At 45.3% G+C, this 26,287-nt stretch overlaps 1 protein-coding gene across 1 annotated transcript in view; it reads right to left on the reverse strand.

Annotated features, from left to right (window-relative positions):
* The window catches only part of EXOC4 (exocyst complex component 4), a 410,988-nt gene that overhangs the window by 25,750 nt on the left and 358,951 nt on the right, over positions 1 to 26,287 (reverse strand). The window contains exons 15-17 of the mRNA XM_009462605.2: positions 11,378 to 11,519; positions 8,460 to 8,638; positions 6,675 to 6,834 (exon numbers count right to left, since the gene is read on the reverse strand). Of these exons, the coding sequence (XP_009460880.1) occupies positions 6,675 to 6,834; positions 8,460 to 8,638; positions 11,378 to 11,519 (481 nt within the window). The remainder of the gene's footprint in view (positions 1 to 6,674; positions 6,835 to 8,459; positions 8,639 to 11,377; positions 11,520 to 26,287) is intronic.

Below are 26,287 nucleotides of genomic sequence, written 5' to 3' on the forward strand. Positions count from 1 at the left end.
TGCAAGGCATTGGTGACTTCTACCTTCCACAGCACTGAGAACCTTGGGGATAAAGTGGGGGGAGAGGAATTCCTCCAGACTAACACATTTGCAGCTTTTATGAACAAGGAAGAGTTTTTCCCTCCAACACAGAGACAAGAGGGGATGGCTCAGTGACCAGCTTGTCTACATCAGGCTACCAAAAAAAGCCCATTGCAAAAGGAAAGGGTTCAATCTGTAGGGTTGCCTAGCTCTGACAAGACATTATAGGATATATATGTGACAGCCACCTGCTGTCCCTGCCATGCAGAGCACATTGCTATGTGTTGAAATTTCACTCCCAATCTTGATACCCAGCAACAGCGACCAAACATCTGGGAGATCATAGCTATTTCACGATGGAAGTGGCTTCATTGCACCTGGGAACCAAAAATCCTCACACCTGACCTGCGCGAGAGGTAATGGAGAGGTCAACAGGGACCCAAGACTTCATGCAACAGCCGCAGCTAGATCTCAGCTATTTTACTCTTTCTCTTGTGCCCATGCCCCTCATGTCTGGGTCCACATATTATCCTGTACTCAGTGATTAATGTGTCACAGAAAATGAGCCGTGGGTCTGACTCGTTGCAGTTTGCCCCCTTTTCTCTGCAGCTGAGCCCCGTGATACTGAATGCATCACGGCGTCTCCCCAGCAGCTTTCCAGGAACATCAGCCCCTACAGGCAGGCTGCTCCTAACGCAGGGGCAGAAAGACGCGGCTGTCAGGCAAGGAAACTTTGAAGTAGCAGGACTACTGCGTTTCCAGTTGTTCCAGCAACAGGGAGGGAAGAAAGAACAGACCTGCAGCATACTCAACCCCGGCTCAAGCTCAGTTCTACCTGCAGTAGAAAGATACTACCTGTGGTATCCTTTCTAGTGGTCTGCTCCATTTGCTTTTGAATATCCTAAGTGCTGTGGACGATACATGAGTTACAGTGCCTGGTACCCAAGCTGTCTACCCAACTAATGTGCGTTTTACTCCAATGGAATGATCTTAAGCGCCCCAGATTTTCTCCTGGCTTGAGTGCAGCCCCAAGGGAGAACATCTGAGATACCCTTCTCATCCAGTTGTGAACCACAGGCAGCAGAGGAGCATTACAGGAGCACTGCGGAGGCACCTGGGAGCAGGACAGCAGTCTGCCGCTGAACGAAGGGGATCCAGGTCAGGAGCTGTTGGACCTGGGGTTCAACACACACAAGTCAAGCATCAAGAACAGCTCTCAAAGGAGGTTTCCCTCGACCAGCTACATCCTCAGGCAACCTGGGCACCCAGGCAGCAAACACAGCCTGCTGTTCCTGTATCTATCAAGAATGAAATCAGAAAGAGAAATAACATTTGGCAACACAAAGGACTTCTTTCCGAGCGCTGGGATGTCTGAGGAATCTCTAATGCACACTGGCTTCCCCTTCCCTCTGCAGCACCCAGCAGATGGCAGCAAGTTATTGCTTATTCCTCCTGCCTGGGACAGCCTTGCGCATTAGGCAAAAGGCACAAATCTCTCCTGCCCCTCTATAATCGAACAAAAAAATCCCCTGCCTGCCAGTCGTAGCAGGAGAGGAGCCCTGAAGGCTGAGCATCCAAACCAGAACTGCACTCTGAAAAAAGCACCCTCTGATATCCCGCTGCCGCCGTTTGGAGATTATTCCCGGTGGTGTTTTCCAATTCTCCCCATGCAAGAATCGGAGCCAGACGGGACAACCCTGCCACCTCCACAGATGTTTGTGCTGAAAGCGATGGACCTGTTGGCACTGCGAAATTGTAGCATAAGGCCATCTCTGCCTCCTGTCACTGACTGAGCTACTCCTAAATGCAGAGGGTCTGTATCCACTCTGCTGCTGTGATTCACTCAAACTTACAAGCAAAACCAGAGTGCTTATTAGGTGCCAGAGCAGAGCTGAGGCAGATTCTCTGCTTCCCAAACCCACGCTAGTCTCTTCCCATCACACCGTGTAGGCCCGTGCAGACATCTCGGCACCTTGACCTTGGTACCCAACCCAACCAACGCTGCAGCAGTTTGCCACTGGTTTGAAAGAAAGCTCATGCTCCAGCTGCATCCTCCTTCATCTATACTCTCTTACCCTCCCCACCTAAATAAAGCTGGGTTTTGGGTAAAGGGCGTGTTTCCAGGACCCATTTAGGGTAACTGGTGTTAGTTGTAACTGCTTCCTACAAATGCCTTGGCAGTTCTCACTTACTTTGAAACCCGTATGAAGACTGGTGCCGTTCTCTCCTGACTCTTCACAGGTGGCTGTATGGGTGGAGGGAAGACGTTTGCCCCGGGAATGTAAGAATACAAGCAAGTACATGTACGTCGTAGCCTCACGGGTGTCACCGGGAGAGCACAGACGCAGAGGAATCGGCAGCTGTAGCTGTATTTTGCCGGGGAGCAGAAGCAAAGGTCATTCTCTTTTGTGAACGATAAAAATTCAAGCAGCCCTTGTATACCGATAGATTTGATCACAGGTGTCTGAACTACATTTCAAGGGCTTATTCCCAGCCAACCTGTGAACAACTGTCTGGCATGCTGATGGCTTCTCCCCATGCCTTCTCCCTGGGGACTTCTCCGGAGTGGCTGGGATCCGCCAGCAGTGACAGTGTAGGTGCCACATCTACTAGAAAGATATGGTCAGAGCCAAGGGCCCTGATAAACATCTTCAGCAGAGGAAAAGAGATTCCTGGTCCCCGTGGGATGGATGGCCATTGCAACCACTAACTTGAACGGTAGCAGCAGGGAAACCTCCGATCTAACTCTTAGGTGTAGAGCCACCTCTGGTTTTCTATGCTGCAAAGGGATGAAGGACACTTTCAGACCCAGTAACGATGAGTAGCACCACTCAAAAACCTTTATCTCAGAGGTCAAAATGACACTGTGTTGTATGAAATGTTCACATTTCATCACTGGTCTCTCCCTTCCCCTTGCAACCACCTCAATTAACTTTCAAGAATAGGGCAATTTTATCACTGCTGTATGTCTGAGAAAGTTTTTTTTTTTTTTTCAATGAAAAATGAACATCTAGGAGTTGAATGATATTTCATTTAAGGATAAGTCTGAAGCTGAAACCTAGCCCTTTCTGACTACCTCTGATGAAATCTGCATAAACATGCAAGTGTAATTTTTGGCGGGGATAGAGGGGGAGCAGGAAAGAAGGCACAAGGGAAAAAACCTGAACTGGAATCCAAATTTGAAGCTGAATTTTATCCCTCTAATGCCATAAATCTAATTCTGGGTCTGAGACTTCCAAAATTTGGAGGTATTTGGAACTCACACTCAGTCTCAGACTTTGCAGTATATGCCTAGGTATTATACACAGGAAGAAAATACTGCTTTTTCTTTAATATAGTAGTAGATGCCCTAACAACTGACTGCATTTCTGCTGGCCTAGATACTGAACACACAAATAAGGGAAAAACCTGTTAATATTTGCAGGAAATTTAGCAAATGCTACAAATCCTTTTGTGACACCTCAGCAGTCAGGACCAGCCTATTTTACCCTTTCTCCTGTCGGTGGAGAAACTCCTTGCTAGAGCTCGCAGAACTTGGCAATTTATTTTTTTCAATGGAAACGTGCTCCGGCTCTGCTTCGTGATGCTCTGCAGAGAGTTTTCCTACCCTGCTCTACCTCGAACTGCGAATCTCGAAGCAAAACTCATTTGAAACAAATTTTCCCCCTGCCATGGTACTACTCCCAAAGCAGCAAATCCTGCTGTTGTCACCCGCAGGTTACAGATCTTTTGAAAAATGTGGTTTAAACAGCAAGAGTCTCACTAGAAACAGTGAGTGGTACATGGGTTAAGATTTTGCTGCAAATCGTCTACGTGATTTTGGCTTCAGAGGAGAAAGATCTCCCCCCTCCGGCTTCCCTGGCTGGGGTTTCTACTGCCTAAGGCACCAACTAAGAGAAGAACAGGGATGCCCAGTGCTCTTTGGGGCCCATAGAAAGCCTTGAAGAATATATAAAAGGTGAAAAATAAAACCAAAACCAAACCCAAAATCAAAAGCATGACACCCAGGAACATCTTGAAAGTCTTGGCCCTTTCTCAAATGGCCCTGTCTTTCCTATGAACTTGAGCATCAGACTTTAAGTGCGTTCACTTTCAGAAAAGGACCACACAGCACCTGTTCCAGAATTAAAACTTAACGTATGAAGAGTGACGGTATGAAGAGTGATGTATTGAGCGTTAATTGTGGCTAATTGCTTCTTGAACCCTGAGTGTCGCACTCTCCTGGACAAAGAAATATCAAGAGGGCAAGGGAGCAACGGGGGCAGTGAACCGACTGTCCAGTGAAGCGTAAGCCAGTCGGCTTCAGATGAGGCTTAAATCCAACCTGGAGGGCAAAGAGCTCCGTAACTGCCTGAGAAAATCTGTTTTTCTGTGTGTGTGAAAAAAACTTATGTCTTTCCCTGATCAAAGGAGCCCATGACTTCTAATCAAGGTTCAACCAAAGACATCGGAGTAAATGTTGAATCATTTGGCACAAGGGCAAATGCAAAGACCAGGGATGGGGCAGTGAGTCCCAAGCTGGGTGAGACCCACTTCAGGAATCTTCTTTCCCATTCAGTAATGATCACCCAGTTCCCCGGAGAAGCGAAGCCAGGAGGTGGAGGGGGGAGGGAAGAGCAGGTGAGTCAGTATTTCTCCATCGGCTCTGCCACTGCTCCCGTACGCAAAATAACCACTTGCTCTCTGTTTCTCATCTTTAAAAAGGCAAAACTGATAGTTAGCTACTGCGCAAAGCACTTACAGATTCTTATATGAGCAATATCACAGAAGTACAAATCACTTTTATGCTACATTGATGTTATTTTATGCTTTCTGGGGGTGAACTGTTATGTTTATTTTATAGTTTGGGTAGACCTCGGTAACTGGAGTCCCTGGGGTAACATAAGAACTTGCTCAGGTAATTGTAAATTCAGGTGAGCAGGGCAGGGTTTGGATGCACGAGACGCCTTGTTTATGTAAAAGGAGAATCTGGATAATAAGCATTCAGGAGTCATCTGAAGAACAAAAGAATAAAACATACTCTCTAGATCACAGAGATCTGCCCCAAAAGAAAGAGGGAAGCGATGCGGTCATGAAAGCTAAAAAGAAATGTTGTTGAATTTATATTATGGGAAGAAATCTGCATCATAGGTACCACAAAGCAGCTGATGCTGCTGTGCAGAAAGCTCAGGTGTCTTTGCCGAGCTCCACAGCTGTCGATGATGGTACCCAGCAGCTCCAACGGCCCAGGAGAAAACCTCTTTGCCACGTAACTCATATATGAAGAAGGCTGGTATGTGTTTGATGTTGTGAAAACTGCTGGTCTGGCATATCGCCCGTTAAACAAGATTGGGATTCCTCGCCCTTCCCTTCAAACTCCACGTCAAATTGTGCAGCACTACGAGTCAGAGCTCCACGGCTGTTCAACCCTTACTGCAAAGGCCTCTCCAGAAAACGGCCTGCCATGCCCTGCCAGGCTCCAGCAGCGCTCGGTCAGCATTTCACTATTTGGGTGCCAGTTGCTGTCAGCGCATGCTCAAGCTCTGTTCTGCCTGCCAAAAAACTGGGCTAATTTATTTAATATTTCAACAGATCAGGGAAAAAAATAATTTAAAAAAGGAAAGATTGAATTTGGGAACTCTGTTCCTCAGAGGGTTAGTAATGGATCTTTCTCTCTCCCCCTCCTCCAGGCCTCAGCATTCATAACTTCTCCATGTCAATGTTATTATGAACAAATTAATTCAATAATGAGATCATTCCCCATATGAGAGCCCAAGTAAATGAGGCACTCAGTCATACCTACTCTCCCTTATCTGAGGGAGCCATGCTTCTCTCGTAATTTGGTCTCCAAGACCGATGGCCACATGATGACACCAACTATTTCCGGTGTTTGTGGTGGGTCATATCTGAGTGTCACGCAAAACTCTGTCGTTTGACCTACATGCCTTAATTTGCAAGTTCCAGCCTCTTCCTTTGGCTGTTTCTTGGGCTCAGCTGCCTGTTGCTGAATCAGCTGCTGCCACAGAGGATCAGCCAATACAGCTACTGGTAGTCAGCACCCTAGGTCCATGGGCAAAGCACGCACCGTTTAGCATTTGCTTATTCCTCAAATGATCCCCCTTCAGTGAATAAAGCAGCAAGACTGGTGAGAAACTTGCAGAGGATCTATCATGCCCAGTTTTGTTTTTATTTTGCTGTTACTACTATTTTAAGACCAACGGAACTTGAAGGAAGACAGCATGTGGCATCCCTGAGCTTCACACACGCTGTTCCTGTGAGCTGATAAAAGTTTAAGCCTTCAACAAACCAAAGTATTACTTATCTGGGCATGAATCCAGGCTCCAGATTCATCCAGTTTAAGTTCCACCCAAGACCTACACCTAGGTTTTCCTTGCCTGGGTTTTGGACTTAGGAGAACCACACCAACAGGAAGGCCCAAGCACGGACACTTTGGTGGGACCTCCAGTTTGAGCTCATGCTGAGCTCAAGTGATCCAGGTTGCTCTGAATGTTGCTCAACAAGGGGGAAAGTGAGTATTACGATTAACGCTTCTATGGGTTTCACTTGATATCCATCCAGGTGGACGCACGAGTGGTGAAACTTTTGGAAGGAGCTACCTCTGTAGATGTGGACATCAGAATAGTAACAAATACAACACGGGGCGCTCTGCTCACCTTGCAAAGTCCAGGTCAGCCTCACGTGACATGGTGATGTTCGTCAGGTTTTGCTGGAGGATGAAGATGTTCCTACACATTTTCTTGATGCCAGATTCACTGATGCGCTTGAAGTAGTGGGCGCCGTTGATAAGAATGCAGGAAATAAGGTGGCCCAAACCTGCAAGGGTAAGGGGGAAATAAACAATAAAATCACAGGAGGAAGACATTTAGTGACAATAATTCATCATAAAACCCATGAATCAGCACTGTTAAGTGGTACATGTGAACTGGAACAGCTGATACACTGGAGTGTACGTGGAAACAGCCCTCAGTATTTTCCCTGTGATTTTAGGAGGACTTTCCTCAAGGTTTCCTTCTTTAGTAAAAATACAAAAATGCCCCAAAACACTACAAAAACTCAAAGCTGCATTATCATAGCCATTGCTATTTCCAGGGCACTTCCAGATTTATAATCATGCTTTGCATAATGTCCCTTTCAGTCCCTCTCTCTGTCTGGGCAGAGCAATGGACCACTACTGCCCCTACAAAATGATAGTATTTTAATCTGTTATCAAGGGTGGTATTATTCCCTGGTGAACCCACAGTCCACAAGAGCAGAAATGATCTGCATTTCAATGCACTTGATGCGTAACCTCTCTCTCATCAGTCCTGAACAGTTTCTTGTGTCCGAATGATGTCTCCATCTTTCCTCTGCTGCTGAAGGACGTAGCCAGCTGCTAAAAGTCACAGCCACCCCCAAAATGATGCACCCATTCATGTCACATTCTAAATGGAAAAAACCCCAGCCTAATTCACTCAGTACACAGGTCTGTACAAGACTAGACCTCGATTAAAAGTCTGAATTAAGAAAATATGTTCATGTACAAGCAACCAGCACAGGGTATATGTAAGTCCCAAAACTGGGCTTTAAGAGATGCCTACGTTTCATGAAGACCACGTGTATGAATTTCAACCTCATGGCTTAGCAAGATGCGAACAGTCCTCGAACAGACGCAGCAGACCTGAGCTGTAAGAGGAGCTCCACAAGGCGCTGGTGATCACTCAGTTTGCCTCGGATTCACACAGCTCAGAAAATATGTGATTAAAAAATGCTCCATCAGTGGCTACATGAGTACAGGGGGGAAGTACACAGATACTGAAAGCCTTCTCTAGGTCCAGTAAGCAGGGGCTAAAATAAGGCTAGCCAGGCTTGCAAAGCCTTCATCCCTGCTGACACATTATATTGGGCAACGGGTACATCTCCAGTTCCCATCTTCTCCTGACTGCGAACAACCACCACATAAAAGGACACGTATCCTGGTGCGCAGGCAAGAGAACTGTGCGTCAGCACCACAAATAAATACAGGGGAGATGAACCAAGATATGATTTGTATTCTCCAAGGTAATCACAACAGATGAGACATCAGAAGAGCTAATGTTCTCTAAATTTAATTTTAGAAATGGAATGGCTACACTTCGGATAGGAACTGTGCCATAATAGAGCTGTGCTTGTAATATATACATATGCCCTACGGCTTCCCAAGGAAGAACTGTCTGGCACGTACATCGACTTATTGCTTTCCCACTCAGCATGGGCCCGTCTCTCCTATTCAGGCAGATACCCTCAGAAATGGTGTGGAGGCAACAGGGTTTTTGGGTGCCCTGTGTTTGCATGGGTCTCACTTACCAATCTGCTGTAGGTGGCAACAGTACCACGGTCTGCCTTACCCCCAAAAGGAATACTGTTGAGCTTTGGGATGAGAATGAAAAATCATTTAATGAGAACCAAACAAAATGCCTGACCTTCGAAGATGTACTGGAACTTGTGCTGCTGGAGGCTGGCGCTCATGGCTTCCTCGATAGCACTGATGTCCTTGTTGAGCCGGACAACGAGAGGGTCATAGTCCATACTCTCCACGTTGGCGACGATGGCGTAGTTCCCTTGTTTAGCCAGCGGGATCAGGTAGTGGAAGCAATGAACTCTGTGAGACAGAAAAGAGAGATGTTACAATGCAACAAGCCTGACGTTAAAAGATCTGTGGGTATGCAAAGTGTTGCCTTCTTATTTTCCTTCCAACATTCAAGCAAGTAAAAAATAACAATAATTTTAAGAAATGGGTGGTTATGTCTGCATTAAACACATGCTCCTCTTGACATGCCATTGTCCCATCTTGAGAGGTGAATACAAAGGATCCTTCATTAACAGATCTGACCTACATGATCCCAGTAAAGTGGCCAAGTACCTTTTCACCAGATTCTCCAACTTCGCATGTGCCGGTTCAGCAGCACTTCCATACTGATTCTCAAGTAAGAACTCCTTCTATGTACCCTAAAGACCTGATAACAGTTATAACTGGCAGAAGGAGTGAGCCAGGGGATATGAAACGATAATTAGCAGGCCAAGGTTGCGCCTATTCTCAAGCATTTAACACTATTGCAACTTTTTTGTTTTCTGTTTGCCTGCCTGGTAGGGATGGAGGCAATGTGCCCAATCATCATCTCTCCATCGAAGGAGAAATTCTGTGCATTCAAATCACCTATTAGGGTTCTGCAAAAAAACTGTAAGTAACTTCTCTCGGAAAGTGCTATGTCCAGCAGAGTCGATAGCAAAACTCCTTCTACTTTTGTAATTCTTGGGTTTCACCCACATCACTCAATGGGGACAGGAGGTTGGTTGGGTTCTTCTGAATTTCACTTGTCAGGGAAACACGGCTAAATCACAGCCTGGGTGAAATATCCTTTGCATTCAAAACATAACTCAGGATCAGCACGCTGAGACAGAAAGTTCACACCAGACTGGTCCAGACAGCTGGGAGTTGTGCTGGGGTGTGGGAGAAGCTGTGATGGGTATGTCCTGGCTTTCATGTCCCCCATCCTCCTAGAAAGCATCCTTGAGGTGGCCATCACAAGCAAGTTCAATTTAGGGCAATGCCAGGAGTAAAACCATCTGTTGATACTCTTTAGTCCCTGCTCCTATGTAATTCTATATAGGGCTTTTTAAAGGAAAATACTGTAACAGACATTAAGTAATCTAAAACTCCATGGTTATTTGTAACAAAAGAAATGGTTTGTGATCTGCCTGTGTCAACAGATTTCCTTTAAGGAAGCAGATAGAAATCCAAGGAGCAGGATCTCGGCGATCACTGTCCTCAGGTCATGCCCACATGGTACTGGAGGAGGAGAAGCCAACGCTGGGCTGGTGCCAACCTGCATCTGGCAGAGCTGTGAACAGACGGGGGGCCCTAAGGGAGGAGAAATACAAGGGGATAATTGCGTCGTCTCAAATCTGCTTTGCTGTTTGCTGGTGTTTTCTTAGACTGCACCTGCAACAGCAAGAGGCCGGATGAATTCCCAGGCTCTTTACAAATGTGCTCTGAGTGCTTTAAGCACAGGGTTTCTGTGAATGAATACACATTGTACTGTGCACCTTGGAAATGGCACGGATCCGGGGAGCTGGTGTAGGAACCTCAGAGAATCCTGCTAGTAACAGCCATCAGAGGGACCAGGCTTTTTCTCTGTTACTGCAGGTGCCTGCAAAGGCAGAGTGATGAATATGGGGAAGCTCCCGCCCCGCTGGGGATTTTCCTGGTTGTTAGCATCTCTTTTTCTCAATCCTTTCCACCCGCTGCACAGAGTAGCACGCTTTGGTGTATTTACAGCATCAAACTGGGGCTCCTGTTAGAAGCGCCGGAGGAGGCGGACAATGGTCTGCTCTAAAATGACAGTGAAAATTTTTCCTGAATTACATTTGCACTTATTTCTGCTTAACCCAAGTGTGATGGAAAGCCACAGAGGACTGAGGCCAGAAACCCATTTAGGCTGGTGCCCATACCACGAGCCCGGGTTAGCTTGGGCATCACCTCGCATTACATCGCAGCTGGAAAGCTGCCCCATTTCCATACCTTAACAATCTTTTCCTTGAATCCTTTAAACCCCAGCTCATCTGTGATGCCTGCAATCAAGTGGCCAGCAGATGATGGATAGCAGGTTGAAGGGCTGCTGACAATAACAAATGTGTATTTTTTTTAAAGCTACCTACTGACTTCACCAGAGCTCCGCCAATGTACACAAGGACACAATACGGCTCAGGATATGTCACGGCAAAACACACTGATGGTCCATCAAGTCCCATTGCCTGCCTGTGACATCCACTTCTATCTGATGCTTCAGAGAAAAGGGAAGCAATGAAAATACACCTGGCCAATACAATATATAAGGGAAAAATGTCTTCCCAGCCCCAGAGTGGACAGCTGGCAGCCTGAAGAAAGGGATTTGCTGCCTTTGATCTTTGCATGTGAAGTCAGAGTCATCATAAAATTATCCATCCCTTTAAAAAAATTCAGCTGGTTTCCCAGTTTCTGTTACTATTTGAAAAAGTAGTAAGAAAAGCTCCAAAGCGCAGTGGCTAATGAATGTGCAGACACCTGTTAGACTATTAAAACATCATTGTGCAATTTTCTAAGGACAAAGCCCCCGAAACCCCATTTTTCCTCGTCTCTGACATGTAAGACACAGACCTCCCTAGGAAATTCCACTTTCGGTATCCTGGCTCCATCCCACATTTGGCCATCCGTGGTGGTGGGATCTGGCACTTCAGGACTGATCTTTGATGCTACAGCAGTAAGTATATCTGTCTCAGGTGCCATAATATGTACTCTGGACACAATCTTAACCTGTAGCCTCCCGAGCTCACCCGCAGTACCTGAATTCAGGGCTTTTACCTGACTTCCAAATGCAGAACCAGCAGGCAGCGGTCAGCCATCTCTTGAAAAGACCGGGCCAGCTCACTCAGGGTTTGCAGGATCTGTTCGGATGCGGGAAGGTGTTCCATACTGGCGTGGCTGTCCTGGCCAGGAGACATGGCTAGCAAGAGAAGAGAGTATAAATTTGTGACATACTTCATGAATACCGCTCAGCTTTAGCGACCATAGCATCTTGTTTGCTTCCATCTAAATATCTGTGTTCTCTCCCACCTTTGGCTGAGCAATAATGTCTGTAATTTGGGAGTGTATGAAGCAACAAACTGCCGCTGCAATTGATTGAACTCCAAAGCGAATCTGAGGGGTTTAATCAACCACCAGAATACATTTGCTTGGGAAGATATTGCTCTGTGATGAGTGTTTCTGTAGCTGCAGAATCCGGGAACATTTATCTTGCTCTGCTTGGAGTGAGAAAAGAGCTGCTCGGGAGCCAAAGCACAGCACCGACAGGAGAGATGGTCCTTTTTGGTCACCATAGGCTTCCCCATGTAATCTCAAGTGACTTTTTGCCTGCCCCCCATCCCTTCAGAGGCATCTGGGAGGCTTTCTTCATTCTTGTTAACAAAACACAGCTCTTGGGCAGTAAAGCAATTAAAAAGCAGGCAACAGGTATGAGTTGGTCATGGACCAGCTGTTTCCCTCCCACTGAGATCTCTTTATAAAACCACCTTGAGTTTACCCCAACCACGAGAGCATCGTCTCTCTTGGAGAGGTGTCAATGCAGCTACAACTCTGCAGCCTTCATCCCTTATATTTTATCCCAGTGCCTGAACCCTGAACCTTCTCCCCTGCAACACAAATCGCTGCCACTCGAGCTAAAGAAGGAGCTTCACTAACAAGAGTAACATGCTGTTATCATATATTCCGCCCTAATTAGAGGAAGCGTATCCCAAACATCTGAGTTCAAGTCCTCATTCAAGCAGCACTTTAGAAATGACTTCCTGCATAGGGTGATTAGCAATGTTTGAAATCAGGCAGCCCCGCTCAGGCAACTTCCACTTGAATTAAATAATGGGATTGCAAGGGATCTCCTGGATCACCAAGTCCAGTCCCCACGAGCCCTGTGTCCCATGGCCTTGCGTATAGATTTCTATGCCATATTAAAGTTGTTCAGATTTCTACCCTTGCTGGCTCCTTCAAAACATCACTCCTCTAACAGCGAAGTTAAAGTTTGGGATCTAATTTCCAGCCTAAACTTATTCACTGGTGTTTTATATTTGGTTCTTCATATGCTGACGTTATTCTTTGCCTTATGGAGCTCTCCATCCCTGGCATCCCTCTTCACAGAATCATCAAATCGTTTAGGTTGGAAAAGACCCTTAAGATCATTGAGTCCAACCGTTAACCCAGCACTGCCAAGCCCACCACTAAACCATGTCCCCACGCGCCACGTCTACACATCTTTTAAACACCTCCAGGGATGAGGACTGCACCACTTCCCTGGGCAGCCTGGGCCAGTGCCTGACAAAAGCAACTCTCTGCACCCCTTCTGGTTTCAATGAATTTGTCTTGAACACGGGCAACCAGAGCTGTACGCTGTATTTGAGCCATAACTGGTGCCATAACGGGACTGGAGCTTTCTCGTCTCCCCTTGGAATACTCTTTTCCTCTGCCCTATCTGCTTTTTTGCATGGTTGCTTCACATTTTCAGCTCATAGTTGTGCTGCGATCAACCTGAATAATGGAGGTATGCTATCTGCTGGCTTTAAGAATCATCTCCTTCTCTCTTTTCTTGCACTAACGTTCATTACACGATAAACACTTAGTCAGACACCAACGCAACTCTGCACAGAAAGGATTTGTACATCACCAAGGAACTGTTGACAATAAACTTTCATTTTGATGGAGGTTGATTAAGTAAATGTCACTTGCTGCTGTTTGTACAAAGCCAAAGACCTGCTTTGAAAGAGGAACCTACGCCAAGCTTTGGATTTGCTCCTAAAATTAAATACACCTTCAGATCTACTCCGAAAAGGAAAAAAAAAAGAAAATGAGGAGATAAAAAGCCCCAATCTGTTTTGCGCAAAACAAACTGAAACAGATAAACACACAAGACAGAACTGTACAACTAAAGGAGTGCGGCAAAGCAAAAGGAGAAGATTGCACACAGCAAAGGGCCTAATTGTGCATCTAAATGTACCGTGAATTACAACAGAGAAAAGCGTGCACGGATGAAGCCATGTAAAACACAGCTCCTGGAAGTAGCCTCCTTCAGCAATTCCTGCAATCACAGCAATATTTATGAAGTTTTTTTTTAACCAAGGAACATGGTGGAGAAATTCATAGCCTGGCAAATACTGCTGAAAATAATCAACTGGCCTGGAACGTAAAAGAGAAATAAAAAGGGAAACAAGAGCCAAAATCCACCCAGGGTGAATGGGAATAACAAGGAGGCCCCCTCCCTAGCACACCCCGACACTTCTCCAAGCCTCTCCTTGCTCACTGAGGTCTCTCCCACACCGAAAATGAAATTATCAGCGAGGGGGTGATGGGCTTATTTACGCAGCCTCGAATTGCCAGGTGACGGTGTTAAGAGATGACCCTTGGAAGGCGCTTTGGAAGAGCTGTTTCTCCAGCTGCCGCCCACCTTTCAGGTGTGAGACCTCCAAGTGACTTTTGTTTCCCTGGAGGGTGGCAGGACTTTTGGATCAGGTCTAGGGGTGCTTATTTGGTCGCAGCAGAAAGCAGGAAACCTCATCTCTATTATGGGGGGAAAAAAATCTGTTTTTAGTCAAAAATCCTACATTTTGAGAAGTTTCTATCATCAGCCTCACTACTACAGATGGACTCGCTGCAAGAACCATCTCTCTTTAGCAGTGCCGGGGCTGCAGCCTCTGGTTAGATCGTGCCAGCTCGCTCCAGCGATGCCTCTCTGCAAGCGGTGGAGATGGATGGACCCATCATTCGAAATGCAAGAGTCAGCTAATTTCTGCAGTGGAGAGGTACATGCACAATTTTTCTACTCTCCAGAATTCATTTACAGCAATTTAAGTGAGGCTGTAATTATATTTGTCAGTGGAGATAAGAGGAGGAGGGAGATGGGGACAATCTGCTCCTTATTTAAAGCCAGAGCACTGAAGTCCTTTTGGGTGTTCAGAGCCCCCACGGCGGGGAGGAGGGTCAGCTGCTGGCTTGGGGGATGCATACCAATTTCTTCCATGCATGATGAGGACACTGAAGTGTACTTTTGCTTTTCAAGATCAAAGGAAGCCTCTCAGAGTCCATCAGTTTTCCTTTCTCCTTTGGACATCCAGAAAGGACCTATTTCACAACCAACGAGAAAATCCCATTTCTTTAAGTCTCACTCAAGACAGTTTTACTCCATCATCCTTGGCAACACGAACCCACAGAAGGAGCTGTAGCAGCAAAAAATAATCAGAGCCTAAATTGTTAAGGGGCTCTGAATAAAAAAGGAATTTGGAGCTGGCTTTGGAGTTGGCCAGTTCTTTGGGCAAAGGGTGACTCTGTGTTGCATGGACATTCAACCCACCAGAGCACACTCTGAGCTCTCTGCTTAAAGAGGGAGATATCTCCAACTGGAGAAGCAAAACAGCAGATCAGCAGCCATCCACTTCTTCTTTCCCTTCTCCTCCTTCGTAACCCTTTTACACCACGTTGAACATGAGTCTTCCTGGCCAACAAAACACCCAAGGGTTGGGTAAGCAGTGGCCACCACCTTGGTCCACTGGCCCTTATCATCTTGCAGCCTAAACACATGAATTTCACTTGTCTTAAGCGATCTTCCCGTGATGCCAGATAACAGTTACGATTTTGTTTGGGATTTCTTCTAGCTTGCTGTAAGCACAGCCAAGATATCTCACTCCAAGGAGAAAGAACATTTCATTTCAGCGAACCTGAGAAAAATAAACTTAACACACTCGTTGTCACCAATGATTTCAATCATTTTGCAATTCAATGCGATGCTGGTGCCTCTTGACAGATTGTGCCTTGTAAATCGATGGATGTAAATCACCAGACCTGTGGAATATTAAACAAAACCTGCCGCGTTGCCCATAAACAAACCTCTGTAACCAATCAAGGTCTACAATAGCGCGTCCTGCCCACTCCCTGCTTGAGCAGAGTGACAGCTAACAGATTCGAATGATTTAATAGAGCAAGGAGAAAAATCAGTCCAAGGTTACAGGCTCTGCCTCGGGTCCGGTGCAACCTGAACCTGAGAAATAACCTCCAACATGCTCAGGCTTTACATAGCACTACCCGCATTTGCTTTACAGGGGAAAGGCTCACGTGGAAATTTTACAACTCTGCTGGGGAAAAAACCCTCTTATTTGGAAAACAGATAGAGTATGAAACACTTGCTTTGCCCCACAGGTAACATTAGGGACGAGATCACAGCTTTTTAAATTTTAATTTCTTACTCCCTTCCTCTCCAGATGAGGAAACTCCAAAATAATTGCAAATACACATACGGAAAAGGAAATTTGTTACCGGTTATGTGCTGGACTATGCCTTTAGAGACTCAGGCTTAATTCTTCTCTCTGCTGGAGACTTTTCTGGGGATCTCATGCACCACCTTCTCTTTCTGTGCTTTAGTTCCCAGCATGTAAAACCTGGATAACGTGTTTTTATCATCACTGCCATTCAAGCTGACTCTGAGCTCTCCGTGTCTCCTGTTCCTACAGCTTTTAGCATCACGAGGTGATGATGCCACTGGGAGACAAAATTGCTACTCTAACACCAACAAGAAAGAATATCTGGTTATTTAAAAGGAAAAAGCATTGGGTGAAGTTGGGAAGAATTAGATATGTGATTGTGTGGGTTTTTTTTAAAGGAGATGATAGAGTACAGCAGTACAGTGTGCACATTAGATGCAACATCAAGGACTTATTTTGGCGAGATTTCTGAAGGAAGACATATGCCAGGAGACCTCTGCCTTCTGAAGCCAAACAGCAAGAGGAAACTAATGTTTTTTTAAACATGTTACCATTAAAAAAACCCCTCTCTTTCTGTTAAGCCATGGTCTGTCAATCTGGGCCAGAGCCTAGTAAAGGAAAGCTGCTGCTGCTGTGATGCTGGTGAGCAAGGGCTTTGTGGGGCGACAGGAACATCGCCGAGATGCCCACAGCTCCACCGAAAGGTGACGCAAGTGGCACGGGGCATCGCCTCCACCTAGCTGTATGGAGACGGCTGCGTTGGGCCGCAGGAGCTGGGAGATATGTTAGAACTTGCTGGAGACTAAAAAACCTAAATAAGCAAAGAGAACCAGACAAAGCAAATCAACTCAAATGATTTTCTCTCTGTGGGAATAAATACCAGGACCCTGCTCTCAAGCTGCTTTTCTTTTCGTGGTTACACATCTTTCCTCCCACTTTGATCTCTTATCACTCTCGAGATGCTGTCTCGATCTAATTTAGAGTGTAAGCTCTCCGAGGAGCAGGGGCCTTCTCTTTTTATTCTCTTGTAAAGCGCTCTGCACACCTGTGGTGCTCGAGAAATAATGAACAACAACAACTATATGCAACCCATATGGCCACTTGGACCGGTTTCTGGCTGCAGGAGTATTATTTGAAGCTCTAAGGCATAGATCACTCACTGCCTACCTCTAAATTGGTGTGTCTGGGGATCTCAGAGCTGCAGCTTTATAGAAAAGAACTGGAATGAGCCATAAAATCTGGAACTGGATTTTGATTCTCCTAAAGTTCACGAGTTTCATTTCAGAGCTATAGGAATTCAGGAACCAAAGCTAGATTTTGGGTTTGACATCCTCCCCTTCGTTTTCAGAAGTGCGAACCTTTGAGCCTCTTAGATATGGCAGGATACCTAAAATATTTATGCAGATATTTCTGCATTGCTCCTTTCAACCTAAATTGTTCTCTTTATAGATTTTAAATATGGAGAAGAAAATCAATAAGAACAATGACATCTCCCAAGACTTCCAAGATCACAGAATCATCGAATGGTTTGGATCGGAAGGGACCTTTAAAGGTCATCTGCTCCAAACTCCAACGTATCTGGCATCTAACACTTTGATTTTGGATGTCAGCCGTCTTCTTCACGTAGGCTCCAAACCGATAGGCAGTTCCTTAAGCCATGCAGATGGCAAGGACGGTGGCTCTGCACATCAGTGCTCTGACCTTCACTTCCACAACGATGGGTAAGATTAACTCTTGACTCCAAGACGAGCTTGTCTCTACAGACACTTGTTTTTACAGACATTTGTCTCTACAGACAAGACAGTGCGGGAGAGGGGACAAGGCCAATGAGCAGAGGTGCCGACAGTCAGCGCCTACCTAAGCCAAGCACTGAGTCTCCCATGCAATGGCCGCCACCTCCTCCTTGACTGTGACCCCTGCAAAGCTCTGAGATATGGAGAACATTTACCATGCGCATGCGAGCTGAGCACACAGCTGCCCGTATCGATCGATAGAGAAACACAGGAGAGAACAGGGATTCTTGTTAAAACAAAACAAATACCAAGAAAGGACATACTTTAAGAGGTCGGGACCTTTCAAACAAGAGATGGGAGGATGGAGTTATCTAAATACTCAGCACTGGTCTGGCTCACCTTTTACTGGGATCAACGGCAAAACAACTCACTGGTGCTGAAGGGGCAAAGTTATGCCAACACTTAAAGGACAAGCAGAAGTAAAGAGAAAGCAAGCTCAGGGAGAGCTTCTCATTAATATTACTCACAGCCAATTCCTACTAATGAAGCGCGTTCTCTAGTAGGGGCAACCAGGATCGTATGGGAAGATCCATAAGGAAGGGATTTTCCCTTGTAAATCTCCTTGAGGTTCTGATGAAGATGGAGAAGGAAGGAGAACTTGTGCCCCAAACCCATGAAAAACAAGATGAAATTGAAGGCTGGCATTGAGAACTTTCTTCCATTCCTTTCTGCCCTTCGCTCCATGTTAAAATGCAAGTCCGGGAGAGGGGACAAGGCAGCCGTGCTGGAAAAAAGCATTGCGACCTCATTTGCGATGAGTTGTGATAAGAAGGCTGGGCTGCAGTCCCCATCAGTTCAGTAAACACTAATGATGAGGAGAGCACAGACTGTCACCGGTGATAAAGAACAGGCTAAACACTCTATTAGTTTTTCATTTTGTGAATTAATGTTTTTTATGGCGTGTGTACACTTGCTAGTTAATGAATTGTCTCGTTAGAGCTGCCTGCGGAGCTCCTCGTCTGCCTCTGCTGGCAGGCATAAATTTCACAAGGAAATTAGCACTTTTAGAAAGGCAATAACTCCTCTAAAAGTGGTTTGTTTTCCATTACTTTCTGCAAATATGCAGCCCCGGGAAAGGGATTATCAGGGGGAACAAAGAAGGTGTCTCCGAGCTAGAGGGGCAGGGCAAAAAGTGACTTGATTTAGAAAGCTTAGTGAAAACCCATTCATCTGCTTTTGAGTTATGGAAAGTATTTTTTGCCTGTTTGGTGTTTCCCACCCTTCTCTGTGCTTGGTTAGCCAAAATCAGCCATGTGCTTCCCCTAATTTTCATTAAAGACAGGGCAAAATCACAGCTCCAGTGAAGTCAACAGAGACACTTCCATCAATCTACACAGAGTGAAAAATTCACCCCCAAACTCATTTCTCTACCCATTTGTCACTGGTTTCAATATGCGGAGAAGAACTTGTAAAAACTGTCAGCATTTGTGAATGAACGAGCAAAAATGAGTGGAAGGAAAACAGAAAACCTCAAGGCCAGCTGCTTCGTACGAGGCACCATGTCCTTAGAGCTGATGGTGACGATTGTGGCTCGACTGTTAATAAAGAATGCTTCACAGCGATGAATATCCATGGGAACTACAAAGGGTTTTCAAATGTAGGCCGAAGAAAGGGAAACACATAGAATCTACTCCCAGGAAAAGAGACAAGCACAAAGATGACCTTAATGTCAGCAGGAACATTAGGTACGTTTTGTATCAGCTGCATCAGACTCATAGTCTGACTTCTCCACAATTCCTGCTTATTTAAGAGTCATTTCCCCCAAGTCCCATACGAATATAAATGCTTGTTAGATCAGAATGATCCTACATCCCACGCGCCGTGGCAAAATGACTCACTGGTGACGTCAATGATTGACCACACTTTTGAGTCCGGTCACCTAGTTTTGAAAATTATTTTGCCCCTTCCACACTATAGTAAGCTGCCACCTCTAAGAAGCCAAGGAGAAGCAGGTGGACTTACTGCTATCAATCTTCGACACCAACGAGTCATCTTCTTCAGAAGAGATAAACAGATCCTAACGCAGTGAACCAACTGGAGTGGACAGCAGGCTCTTTGGAGTTATTTCCACAAAAACCTTGATTTGCTGGTATGACTCATGAGGCATCCTCATTGTAAAATGGTTTGAAAGCACTGCTAATTAGGTCACTTATTTACATGACAATCCCCTGCGTTTAAGGCTGGTAGGTGGGAGGAAAGAAAGATGGAGAAGAGTAATTAGTGTAATCATGATGGTAAGCTAAGTGCTGACCCCATGGCACCAGATCAATACTGGGACTGCATCACGGTGGTGTGCCTATTGTGCGAGGTAAAGAACCATAAATGCTGAGCATCCAGGTCAGAAAAACAACATCTCATTTTCTAACCATTAAATATTTGATGTAAAGCATTGAGGCTGGGGAAAGCTGCAACCACTAATCCATAAGAACAGTTTCACTGCAGACATTCAAGGGAAAAAAAGGCACTGAAATGCACTAGGAGATCACTTTGACAAGAAAACAAGAGCTTTCAGTTGGCTGATGACTATGTGGTTTCATTCGCTGAGATCCAGCAAAGCAGACCCACATTTAAGCTATGAAATTTTATTGCCAACGTTATAAAACAAACCAAAAGAATCTCTTAATGCTCAGGTTTACCAAAACAGCTGTTTTGTCTTCACAAGGTCAGCAGTTCCCTGCTGGTCTTGAAGGTTAGTCTTAACACTTTGTTGTCCCAAATTTTCCATGGTTTTAGTCCTTCAAAAGCCAACTCAGCTAAGATGGTACCAGCGGGACTCTTATCCGCTGCCCGGATTGCTCGCTCAGCTCTTGGTCAGCTTCAGTTGGTGTCAAGAGACCAACAGACACAGCTTTGCTTTTGGATCCAAGACAATTTTGCTGAATTGGCACTGAGAGGGGAAAAAAATAATCCCATTTTGACATGTTAAATCAATCCCTTCAATCTGGAGGCTCTTTAGGAGAAAACACATCCAATAGCGTTGCTGATGGCTCTTGGAGTCATTGATAAAAGGCTCATAAATGCTCTACATCAGGATACCGATGGATACTTAATATTTTCTCTCCAAACGTCTTCTGAAAGGCCTCTGCACTCTGACACTGGTTCCCCCATTAGGCTTTTACCATTCAGTATGGAGTAACTCCAGGTGACATGATGTATCTGCTGAACCCAAAGTCTAAATATTACCTAGGAGTCTCTAACCTGTTTGTAGCAGCTTTACGTAAGTGTAAGTACATTTGTAGCTTCTATTAAAACTACAAATGGCAATTAATTAGCAGGTGATCACAGATGGTTTGGTTTGGACTTGATAGATCCACATTTTACTGTGGCTGAGGATGGCAAAGCTCCCCTGTCCTTGCTCGAGGGGAGTCCCACCTGGGGAAACCCATGACTCGAGGCGGGTACCTCGATTCTTGATTAAATACCAGCCCCAAGCATGCTGTGGACAATGGTGGGATTTGTAGCAGCAAGGAGATGACATTGGTCATCTCTGCAGCATCCCAGGGATGTCAGCACAAGAACAGGCTGAGCTGTGGGATTGATGAGAGGGAGCTGTGTGGATATGAGCCACAGTGATGCAGATAAGATGCCCAAAAAGACCTTTTCCTTTTGGCTTCCTCTAGTTCTCCTCTGAACCAACTAGGTCTGAAAGAAGACGTCCAAGACCACTTTGAACCAGCCGTTCCCAGGCGAAATTAATACACACTACCCAGGTGCAGGGCTTGACGTCTTGAGCTTATTGCAGGACTACCCACATTCATGTAACCTGTGGTCACCTCAGACCATGGACAGGGTGACCTCGCATTCACCTATAAAACACCCCGTAGAGACAAAGCGAGTTAACATGATCCTGATCAAACAGTCTGCAAGGCGAAGGTGGAGAGGGATCACCCCAGGCCACCGGATCTCCATTCAGACAAAGGGTGCACAGCTAGGAGATGGAAAAAGACATTATGGACGATCGTATTATGAAGGTCCAGAGCACCTGAGAAGGTGATCTAATCATGCTTTGAGCATTTGCAGAAGAGCACCAGCTGTTCAGTTAGTGGAAGAGGAAAAAAAGTATTGGAAAATGAGACTGCTTAAGAAGCTAAAATGGAAAGCTGTCATTTAGACTAAGTTATATTGAAGCAACAGATATTCATCAAATAATACAAGCACTCAAGATTTATCTTTTTCAGTTAATGGCAGATGTTTCGCATTTTGAAAAAAATTGCAGCTTTTTTCTGTTTTAGAAAGAAATTTACTTTTGTTGCAATAATAAAGCAACAGCATTCACTAAGTCCTTCTCCTGCATGAGGTCAGGCACGTGTTGATCATCTTTAATCTGGCTTTTAAATAAGGTTCTCTATTAATAGATCTCTACAAAAAAGTTCCCCATGAGCAATCAATACAGCAAGATGTGTTACAAGTTCAGTGACAGAAAAAAAATAAGCTCCAACTTGAGAGAAATATAGCCCCATTTAAGAGCTGAATTCAGTTCATTAGAAACACTGGGGTTAAACACAAAGACCCGTCTGAGTTCACCACTGCTGTGTGGCCTGACTACGAAATGAAAGGCATCAATTTTACCACCGCATCGGGCTTGATTTTCATTTGTACTGAGACCCCTTTACACCACTGTCAGCAGAAAGGGGCCTTAAAGTGACTGTAAATTATAGCTCCTTTACTCCGGCAGAGTGGTATAAAGGGGCTCCGCCATCAATTTTAAAAGGCATCACTTTCTCGAGTGTTGCAGGATGCTTTCTATTAGCCATCAAAGCCTATTTCAGTGCGAGGAGGCATCCAGAGCCAGGCAAAAGGGGAGGCTGACCCTCCGGGTGCAAAGTGGTCCAAGATAGTCTTGATCCTGTTATGGCCTTCACTAACCTTTTCAAAGTATTTTGAGATCTATGGCTGGAAAATGCGATGCAAATGCTCAGTATTATCATTAATAAGAGATAGCCAGTGCCAGATTGCTGCAGTATTTGGTAAAAAGCTGTAGCACAAACCTTTTTTTCTCCTCCCTGCTTTTGAATGAAGTCATAGCTCACCTGAACTGCTGCAAATCTCGAGGGTGAAGCGCTGCCCCTCTGCAGAAGAAGTGGTGAAGGTGTCTTCCACACGTTGCCCTTTGATTTTGGGGCGAAAGCACCCCTGAACAGGAGAAAATAACCTACTTAGGAAGCATCCTGGATTAAGAAGTTAAGAAGCTTGAATGCCCTTTCAGATACTTCGGAAGGGCGAAACTCTGTCCTTCCACACCCTGCAATGCCCCTAAATAAATCTCCTCATTTTATAACACCTTAAAAACACACTAACAGACCAAACTGCATCCTGACAGCGTTCCTAACCAGACCCAGCTTCCAAGGAAGAGCGATGCTCTTTTTGCAACACAAGTAGGTGAAGCCAATGACTCCTAAGCTTTATTGTTGGGTGTCCTCATTGTCATTTTACTTCTTAGCATTTCTGCAGTTAAATCCGGCTGGTTCACAGCCCCACGTGGGATGGATTTGGAAGCCACAGGACTGCAGTGCAACATGGCAGTGGGAATTGAGAGCGCTACAGGAAAATGGTCGCATTCCCGGATAAAGCCTGTGACAGTAGCAAACTCCACGCTGGCTTTTTGTATGTGGCAAGGTACAGTTTTAATTGCTCAGAAGAGTGAAAAAAGAAAGAAGAGATAAGAATCCATTGGGAAGGGACTTCCTTGGGAAGAACAAGAGGGATTTATCTCCCGATCTGCATATTGGCATCCGCATCACTTTGACATATTGACACCACTTAAACACCCTGCTTACGGCTGTCACGGTGGGGCTGATGGCAGAGGTCGGGGCATGAAGGCCACGGTCGGAGGGGGCCTGGAGCTGGGCCTCTGCACCCGGCCAAATTCGGCTCGTGTGAAATGGGGAGGGAGAGCTGCAAAGCCACATCCTTCCAATGGTCTGTGCAAACCCCCTTTTGGAAAGGGAGCATGGCATTTCCATATTTCTCCTTAAACCTGCATGCAGCTGGCTTAACCAAACACAGTAATTAGCTCTGTGTCTGATGCAAATCGATGGAGCTGAGACCCAGCTCCGCCAGTGAGCAATTGCAATTCATGGCTGTGGAGTGACAAGCAGGTAGCGGAGAAACGGCTTCATCGCGTTTGGTTTGCTGCGGGTATGGCTTTGCTGACAGCAGCAGGGTTAAGTTGTCCGCAAGGGCATGGCGGTCCCAGCGATGGAGCGAGCCCTCGGAGAAGGTCTCCCATGCACCTCCTCTAATACTGGGGTGCTTCCCCCATAGGTAGGCAGGGTTGAGCTGCAGAGGTTAATTCCCAATATGTACTCATATTTTTCCTCAATTATTGACAGTTCACCTTCTAGTTTCTGCCACTGCAGAAACAGGGTCAGCCTGACGTCTATTTGAAGCCAGGTTTGCGTCGAAGACTTTGAATCTGCTTTTTAAGGAATCTTTGCTCCAGTGCCAACTTCCAAGGGACACTAGGAGACAGGGAGGAGCTGGTATTGAAAGTCAAGAGCTTTGACAACTGTCAAAGAAATCATTTGTTTAGGTCTGGTTTTAAAAAACAGTATGTTTTGAGTCCTTCATGCTTCTGAAGCTTTTCTCTAAGAAAAAGGGTAAGTGTGCATGTCTGTGTGTGGTTTACAAATACAGTAAGATCCTCACTCAACTGCATGAATCCAGGACCTGGGGTGCTACATAAAGCCAAGAAACAGCCCACAATAAAAACACTCGAGAGTTTTTTTTCCATTTCTGCCTTGATTTCAATACCCTGCTGACCCCATGCTTCTTCTTGGGGGGCTCCTTGATACGCCTCCCTGCTTTGACTAAATATTGAGCCTCAGGATCCATTTCTAAAGCGATTTTTTTTTTTTTTGTGGAGAAGGTAATGACAGGAGAGGAGGTGTCTTTCTTGAGACTGCTGCTGGAGTCCTGTTTTTCTAGATAAAATTGTTAAGGTACTAAAATGGTATTGGTCTTCATTAAGGACAAGAAAGAGAAAGCACATGCAGAAAGTGAACACGATACGCTAAGCAAAACTTTGGGTGGACGCCAGGGTATCTACTGATCTATAGATGGACACATGGTACGCATGCAAAATCTTTACTTCCAATAAGCCATCTAGAAGAGAAAGACAATCTTATTTTATGTGAGCTCCACGAGAAAGTAATTTCAAACTCAACATTTAAGCCAGTCAGTCATTAACTGCTGACTGCAACAATCTGAAGTCACGAGATGCCAACAGCCGGCTGAATTTAAAAGGGTAGCTGCAACTCAGTAAGCTAATGGCTAATCTTTCATCTTCATACCTCCACACAGCATGCAACCATCTTAAAAATGTAAAGATTGTCCCAACTCCTTCATCGTGCATAGTAATTCCTTGTAAAATATTCAGAGGGCTTCAGAAGGCTGAAGCTCCGGCAAGGGAAAAGGATGAGTGTATGTTATATCTGCCTATGACAAGGCAGAGAAGCAGGAGAGGAAGAGGAGAGGAAACCCTACTTCCATTTTCATATAAAACCTTTTTAAAATTTACTTGACTTCCTCAGTGAATTCATCTTCTTCCAGCAACTTTAATCCTTAAATGGTTATTGTTAAAAAGAAGTTTGTATTCCCTCAAAAGACAAGAGCAAAATAAAATGACTTTGTCATATCTGACTGGTTCGGAAAATATAAAATCCAATTCTGAAGGAGTACAGATAAGGGAAGAGCTATGGAAGAGCCATCAGCTTAGCAAACACTAAATAATGAAGAATGCAGAGACTGCCCAGCATGATAAAACACCCTATTAGCAATGAGTGATAATTGTGGCACATCCACAGCAAAAGGTTATTGAATTTTTATCTCTAGGAAGGGGCCTTTTGACAGCCTAACCAAAAAGTCACTAAGAGGTAGCCCCCTTTTTAGGATTTCCCAAAACATGTCCATACCTGCCCAACTCCACCTTGTGGTTTCTGAATACTTATAGCTATGCCTAGAAATTGCCCATTTGCAGCCAAGGAAGCTTTGCTGGAAAAGCTACCGACTTTCTACAGGGAAGGACGACAGGGCCACCACCACCATGTCATGGACTTGTTGGAGATTACGGTATTTCTGGCATTGCACCAAAAATTCTGCTCCCAGTCACTCACTAAGCACTTTGATGATGCTCTGAGCGGGACCAAGATTTAATCTCAAGTTGCTGGGACAGAAAAGAGAAACGATCAAAGACCTGGACGTGTGTTCTCATCATGCATTGGCCCAACATGTGGTAAGCACGGAAGATAAAACCCCACCACTGCTACCAGTTACTGAGATTACTGCTCTTGTTCACGCATAGACACTTCAACGTAGCATCTAGTCCAAGGAGAAAAATAAAGCAGAAGACAGAGTTGCTCAAAGGAATGTCACAACTGCCATCTGCCCACAGTCAGCTCCCCAAAAAGCGAGCTGGGTGACTAACAGCCTGCTGACTTGCGTATGATGAACCATGGATTCCAGTTGCATTGAACTGGAATGCTTGGGTTTCACGTGGGCATGTCTTAAAGTCAAGTTACCGATGCTGAAATGACAATGCTGGCTGCACTTACGGTGATCTGAATCTGAATTTGGTGAGCTTCGGTGCGTGGCAGAAAACCCCTTAATTTAGCTTTACTTTCGGTCAGTTATTTCCCTCCCTCCCTCCTCCTGATGCTCATTAATATGCTGTGGCTTCCAGCAAT

The sequence above is a fragment of the Nipponia nippon genome, unplaced genomic scaffold, assembly GCF_047370975.1.
Source record: "Nipponia nippon isolate SJK-2023a ecotype South Korea unplaced genomic scaffold, ASM4737097v1 scaffold_3, whole genome shotgun sequence".
NCBI lineage: Eukaryota > Metazoa > Chordata > Aves > Pelecaniformes > Threskiornithidae > Nipponia > Nipponia nippon.